Source organism: Periplaneta americana, chromosome 9 (genome assembly GCF_040183065.1).
Source record: "Periplaneta americana isolate PAMFEO1 chromosome 9, P.americana_PAMFEO1_priV1, whole genome shotgun sequence".
Taxonomy (NCBI): Eukaryota; Metazoa; Arthropoda; class Insecta; order Blattodea; family Blattidae; genus Periplaneta; species Periplaneta americana.
In genome coordinates, this window is record NC_091125.1 from 63,855,315 (window position 1) to 63,863,342 (window position 8,028).

The 8,028-nt window shown below is 35.9% G+C and overlaps 1 protein-coding gene across 1 annotated transcript; it reads left to right on the top strand.

The window, feature by feature from the left end:
* The first annotated feature begins 1,236 nt into the window (after positions 1 to 1,236).
* LOC138706019 (uncharacterized) lies at positions 1,237 to 7,798 on the top strand. The gene is made up of 2 exons (XM_069834911.1): positions 1,237 to 1,288; positions 4,773 to 7,798. The coding sequence occupies exon 2, from the start codon at positions 4,775 to 4,777 to the stop codon at positions 5,909 to 5,911; it is 1,137 nt and encodes a 378-aa protein (XP_069691012.1). The 5' UTR covers positions 1,237 to 1,288; positions 4,773 to 4,774; the 3' UTR covers positions 5,912 to 7,798.
* The last annotated feature ends 230 nt before the right edge of the window (positions 7,799 to 8,028 follow it).

Here is an 8,028-nt window from a genome sequence, read left to right on the forward strand (position 1 = left end):
TTTTGATTGGCGCGGTGCCTTGGCCACCCAGATTACCCGACTTCACCCCATTACATTTTTACCTTTGATGTCACTTGAAGTCTGTCGTCTATTCAACACCAGTGAATAATGCACAGGAGCTATTGCAACGTGTTGAAAATCATACCAATTGATCCGTGATGTCAACATGGTGTTTGATCGAACTCGCCAGTCGTGTGTACATCGTGCTCAGGCATGTGAAAGAGTGGAGGGCGGCACACTGAGCGCCTTTTGTAAACGTTAAATGACAAGTTTCCCAACATGTACTTGTGTCACAACAAACAAAGAACAAAAACAAAGTATGACCATTTCTCTACTAAAGAAACATTTTCCGACAAATTTTCATGTAAGGAATTGTTCTTATTTTTGATCCAGGAGCACGCTCACGCGTTTTCCAAACATACTTATGACTCACTCTGTACAATTTGTCTGGATCTGAATCTTCATAAGTATTTTAAATTGTACAAGCTTACGAATAAAAATGAAAAGTAAGAATGTTTCCATTTGCCCTTATTGATGACCCTATTCATCCTGGCTGCTTAGGGTGAAAAGGGTCATGCAGTACTTCGCTTAATTTCTAAATACGCTAAATTATTGCAGAGTTAAATCTAATATAGACATTTAAACTTATAGCTAAAACAACAATCTGTCTGACGAAGTATCACACTTTAGCTTTGATGTTAAGTTATGTGAGTTATTAGAGTAAATATGAATTTTGACCCTATTCACCCTTGCTTACCCTATATTAAATTTTTTCGCTAAAACTAATAAATAGCTAACGTGAAACGCGTTATTCGAATTCCTTCACAATGCATGCAAAATGACAATGAAAACTTCAAATTCTAGCCAAAAATAGTCCGACTTTATTATCCGCATATACTGCTGATCACATTGTTTGCGTAAAGAAATATCCCTTATCAAAATGAATAACAAGAACTTTCTACGAATTTCCTGTACAATTGAAGCACTATCTCCTTTTCTTTCAAATAATTTAATTGAGAACCCACTGGGCATATGTGTCAAAACAATGCCCGAAACACGAGCTAAATCGTGGATTAATCTGAAAATACCATTCCTCATAATATGAGCGTGCTTGTACTTGTTTATCCAACCATTAAAATCTCTGAACGGTATATTGTGTTGTTCAACAAGTCCATTATCAGCTTCGTTTTAGAGAAGGGAGATGTTGTGCTTTCTTATTATGTGATATCCTGCACATTGCTCTGCGTGCAGGCTGTACAAACGGGTGGCAGTTACACAAGATTTCCGTGTGAGTAACAAAAATTAATAATACAAATAACACAAAATGAATTACTTTATTTTGGAATGAAATATGTTCATGTAAATACATAATCTAATTAAAACTGTAGAGAATATAAACTTTATATGCCGTAAGATAAGTTTTAAAATTCAATTTGCTATCACCTGTAACATTTCATATGGTTTTCAAGATGTATAATAGGCATATCTCAGTTAGAATAATAGAGTCAAATCATAATATTCAAATAGTTTAGAATAAAAACAATTAATGTTGTGTTTGCCGCTGCAATGTTATTGTATATTATATATCACTGCACCGGGAGTACACCCAATTACAGTGCTAATACACACATGCATACATATTACATACATACACACATACATACATACATACATACATACATACATACATACATACATACATACATACATACATACATACATACACACATACATATAGAGTATATACTGTAGCACAAAAATGTTCAATCTAGTTCAGATTCATAACTATATCAATACATTGTTTAATATGCCACAATAGTTATACTCGTACACGCATAAAACATCATTATGGAACGCAAAAAACTAAATAAGATAAAAGAATAACATTAGTAGTAAATATTTGTGATAATATGAAAGTTACTTCATTGCTTTCCACTGCACATTTCCGGACAAGTCATTAGTTAACGAATTGGTTTCGGCTTGTTACATGCCGATTTTCAATTTGTAAACCTTACATATATTGTTATTGTTATTATTGCTTCTTTTACTTGGTTATTTAACGATCTGTATCAACTTCGAGGTTATTTAACGTCGATAAAATTGGTGATAGGGAGATGAGGCCGAGGATTCGACATAGATTATCTAAGATTTGCCTTACGGTTGGGGAAAACCTCGGAAAAAGTCAAACAAAGTAATCAGCCAAAGCGAAAATCGAACCCACTCCCGAGCGCAACTCCGGATAGGCAGGCAAGTGTCTCAGCCGACTGAGCTACGCCCTGGCTTATCATCATCATCATTATTATTATTATTATTGTTATTATTATTATTATTATTATTATTATTATTATTATTATCCAGTCTGCTGTCAAAAAATCTGAAAGTTAGAATTTATGGAAACAGTTATATTACCGGTTGTTCTTTATGGTTGTAAAACTTGGACTCTCACTTTGAATTATTGTTATTATTATTATTATTATTATTATTATTATTATTATTATTATTATTATTATCCAGTCTGCTGTCAAAAAATCTGACAGTTAGAATTTATGGAAACAGTTATATTACCGGTTGTTCTTTATGGTTGTGAAACTTGGACTCTCACTTTGAGAGAGGAACATAGGTTAAGGGTATTTGAGAATAAGGTGCTTAGGAAAATATTTGGGGCTAAAAGGGATGAAGTTACAGGAGAATGGAGAAAGTTACACAACGCAGAACTGCACGCATTGTATTCTTCACCTGACATAATTAGGAACATTAAATCCAGACGTTAGAGATGGGCAGGACATGTAGCAAGTATGGGCGAATCCAGAAATGCATATAGAGTGTTAGTTGGGAGGCCGGAGAGAAAAATACCTTTGGGGAGGGCGAGACGTAGATGGGAAGATAATATTAAAATGGATTTGAGTGAGGTGGGATATGATGATAGAGACTGGATTGATCTTGCTCAGGATAGGGACCTATGGCGGGCTTATGTGAGGGCGTCAAAGAACCTTCGGGTTCGTGAAAAGCCAGTAAGTAAGTATTATTATTATTATTATTATTATTATTATTATTATTATTATCACCATTAATATGATGATATGAGATGTCCACATAGCGATTGACATGGACTTGCTACTCGTATTACGACAGCTTCCGTGAAGATGCGCACGCCGAGTTATTTCAAAGTTTTACTTTGTTGATAACATTTATGTCTATAGTGGTCCAGTGCCAATTTCAACTTGTGTAAACACGATACTCATTGAACATAGTTCAGTAGGGTAGGGAAGTCCACGATATCTAGAAATGAATTATTCACCTAAGGATTAGATAAACTGTGATCTTTTAATTCCTCTAAAGTACAACTGAAGTATACAAGCGGAAGACGGCAAAGTACAAAATTAATATAAATGATTTTATATAAACAACATTTACTTTAACTTCTATACTTAACTCCTAGAAACCTTCCGTCCTCGATTTCAGACTCTCACTTCAGAAACGAGGATAATTTTATTAACATCAGTTATGAGGTGGTAGGAATAGTTAGGGAGCAGCTTTCCTTTCATATTATTCATCCCAAATATTGTTCCAGTTACATTAATTAGGATAAAGATTTTTCAGGTCTTTATGAATTCTATTTTGATCCTCTACAGCCTAAGCGTAGATTTTAAAGCTGCAAAAAATATATAATAATATTAATAATAATAATAATAATAATAATAATAATAATAATAATAATAATAATGCATATAGAGTGTTAGTTGGGCGGCCGGAGGGAAAAAGACCTTTGGGGAGGCCGAGACGTAGATGGGAAGATAATATTAAAATGGATTTGAGGGAAGTGGGATATGATGATAGAGACTGGATTAATCTTGCTCCTGAAAGGGACCAATAGCGGGCTTATGTGAGGGTGGCAATGAACCTCCGGGTTCGTTAAAAGCCAGTAAGTAGTAAGTAGTAGCAGTAGTAGTAGTAATAATAATAATAATAATAATAATAATAATAATAATAATAATAACAACAATAATTCAGTCTTGGTTTCCGAAAGAAAAGTGAATATTTATCTCCTTCCTATACAAACTAAATGATTACCCATTGCCTTGCATTTTTGTTACCTTAAGCAGTATATGTGAGCCACCTGACCACATGACCGGAAAGTCCCTTCTCTGGTTTCTTCATAATCCTCATGAGTAAGAATGAAATAAACTTACAAACCTAATCCTTAATCCTTATCGGTCGATGATTTTTCATTATTATGACAATGATGATGATTAGCTAAGTTAAATTCCATTTTGTATATGTCCATTAATTGAATTACCAAACATAATTTCCCGTGAGAAGCGTGAGATTATGGTGGACAAGTCACTTCTTACAAGATTTTATTAAATCTTAGTATTTTTATAGGCCTAAGGTATCCTTATCAATTACGTCAATGTAAATCAAAACAACGTAAATAACTCCTAAACAATTACTTAAACAAAACATATTTCACATTTTCATGCGAATTCTTCCTTGATATTCCCAGTGTAGTACAACAATGTCAGAATCACCTTCCGGCCGTTCTGCCCGTGGAAATTGCGAAAACTCTAGGTACCCTACAAACAAAACTCAGCTCGGACTCCTCGCGGCGCGCATGCTATATCCCTCTTACTCCCTTGCAGTAGGCTGGATAGCATGCTGGAAACGTCATCTGCGCGAGACAGTCACGCCCGCTGGTTTTTGCGCACCGAGTTTTCCTTGTTGGATGCCTATAGGTTGGACTGTTTAGTGAAATGTAACCACTTATGTTGCAGCTATGAAGCTCTCCAGCGTGAACTCAGCTTTAGGGCTGGTTGTTTGTTTCATTCTGGCGCTGTCTGACGCCGCCAGCTCTTCGCGTGCCTCGACGACAACAACGTCCACTGCCACCAAAAAGGTGGATCATGATACCTCCGAAAGTACGCTCATTACAATGCGATCAGCACCGGCCAATGATGCCTCTAAGACTAAAGGATCGGTTCCTCAACAACGGAGCGCCGCCGCAGCAGCTGCTTCGCCTAGTGGGGCCAGCGCCTCCTCGAGTGGCGGAGGCGGAGGGACGGCGAGCGCATCTGCAGGCGTTGCGGACAAGAGCGAGTCACGTCAAGCATATAGGCCTAACTACGCCCAACGCCCATACCAAGACCTTCACAACGTGCCTTACGGTATTCCAGGAAGCTATGGCATGCCTGGCTACGGCGTTCCAAATGGCTACGGCTTCCCAGGCGGTTATGAAGTACCACCAGGGTTTGGTTACGGAATAAACCCTACAGGATATCCTTACGGATATGGGGGAAACGTGGCTTATAGGAGCTTTAGGGACTACAATGACGACTATGGAGAAATATCAGCGAGGGCGTTATCTTCGAAGCGGCCCATTAAGGGCTCTAAGCCTGGAAAGAAACCGAATAATATGGACAGCGATTCCTCAGAAGACGTGGACTCTAACGGTCAGGGTTCGAATTCTTCGGACAGTTCAGATTACTCACACAAAATATACCGCTCCGGTATGTTAGAGCAACCCTTCGCTTTGACCGGGCACCACTTCGGTGGAGTCCCAACCCCTTGCCCACACTACGAACCCCCATTCTTGAGCGAGTACGGCGTCAGCCCTCACGGCATCCCCAACTTCCCAGTTCAAGGAATGGCTTTTCCAGTCCAAGAAGCGAATAACCTTCCTGCTCTGGCTATGCAGAGAATGATGTTACAGCAGATGAATATGCCTGGCACAGGGTTATCGAGAGTGCCTCCGTTCTTTGGCGTGCCACCTGGGGGCTCGCCATTTTTACAAGGTCAGGGTTTCTTGCCAGAAGTAAGTTTTAATGGATATATGGGTCAAGAATACAATCCAATGCAGTATCAAGGATTCCCAAATATTGGGTATGATTTACCGCAAAATAACTATTATTGGTAAACAGACCGTTAAGGGAATTCAGAATTTTAACTGTAATAACTGTAGGGCCTAATCACAATTATAAGGAGGCGGATGTTTCTGTTAGAAAACCTAATTGCAGTTTATTACCAGAGTTGTTTTACTGTATTTTCGCTAAAAATGTAACTAAAGGCAATATGAAAAATAAAACTTCATTTAAATTCTCAAATATTTTCCTGTTTTTCACAGAAAATATAGGAAAATAAATACTAATAGCTTTTGAAGAAACATTATAAGTAATATTTCGTCCCATAACTGAGAAGTAATTTACACAGAGAAATTAATGTAACTGAAAGTATACAATGGAAACCAATACTTATACATGAGGTTAATTGTATCTAGGGCTGGCTAAAGCATCCAAAATTTTAGTGACAAAGGAATGTCTCTGTTAATCATATCACACACTAAAATTGAAATACAAAATTTAATGGAATTTACGAAATCTTAAGTACTTTCAATCATATTTTCTAAAAAATAACTTAAATATACTTATACCCCCTTGCTTCTGACCCCTTCATTTGTCATTAGTCTATGATGGATTTCAGCACTCAATATGTTATTACTTTTAATTAATATTTCAGGCAATACGCCTATAATTTAGTTTTCCTCCCAAATCTGCATTCACTAACTTCTAAATGTTCCAATATCAATGGATATTTTGATATTATATTTAGTTTCAATTTACTTGATTTTGAGCCTCATATGCTGTGCTTCATTGTCTTGTTTGGCAAATATTTCCCTGATATTTCATTTTTTCTTAGTCGTCAGCATATGCTAAACGTTGAACCGATCTGTAAAATATTGTACCTCTTCTTTCAATTCATGAGTCTTACAACCTTATTAAATTTACTGACACGCTTATATTGTAAATGAAATTAAGGACCTTTCAAATGAACATATAGGTTACAAGTTAAGTATAAAATGTGAGCTACATTAAATGATCGATTAATTATTTTATCCATCTTGAATAAAAAACAATTAAAAGTAAAAATATTTAAAATGCTAACAGTTTGACTCAAACCACTGAATAAAAATGCAATGCATAAGTAGCTTGACACTCCATCAAATGGATGTCATAGAGTTGGTATACATGAACTTGTACACCGTTGGACCAAAACGTTGTGAATCAGGGGAACTATTGCATTAAGTATAATAACTTTAGAATTATAATTTCTCAAGTGACATTGTACGTATAATTTTCCAAAATAAAATGCGGATTTTTTATTTTTATTCGTACTTTCCCGTATTTACTTATTAAGGTTCCAGGTTCCACTGTTTTGTTATTATTTCTTCAATGTTCTTCAGCACTCGCACATAGTGAATATATTTAATAAATCTCAATTCTTTCACGAATTTTGTTTACTGTCCACAACTCAAGGCGCGTCGTGTGGAAGCTGTCATAATTTATATTTTCATAATCCGAACTGATTAGCGTTAATGCGGTTAAAATTTAGATAACAATGCCTTATGAATGTTTCGCTACTGTTATCAGTAGACATACCAGATGTTGCGATTTGCAAGACTAGTGCTGAATTAAAGACGTTAATCACTTTGGAAACTGATAAATATTATCCTAAGCATGCAATCTAACAATAAAATACATGGAAGTGGAGTTTGACTTTTGTACTCCTAAATTGTTGCCGTAGATTGCGTAGAGCAGACAGCACCAACTGCTGGCCGTGGCTAACTCTGCTGCCTCTGTGACGTAACGCGTCTCTGCTCTGACGTTCATTTAAAGGGGAAGCATATGTAAAGAAGTAAAATAGGAGGTATTGCAGTGGCGGATTTAAGAACTGCTGTTCCTGATTTATTAAATTGAAGGAATGATTTTTATCTTTTATAGTGTTTTTTTCTATTTTAAAATTAGAAATGATAGCATTTATTTCAGATGAGCTGTGTTCATCAAAGGCGCAAAATTAATCGTGTTTATTTATGTGATAAATTATTTCTCTTAAAACTTTATTTACATTAATTTAACATACAATCAGTTAACAATAAACGTTTTAAAGTGATCAATTTTAAATAAAAATAAAACAGTGTAATCATAACAAAAATGAGATTTTACCCATTTCTTATAGTACATAACATTGAAAGAGATT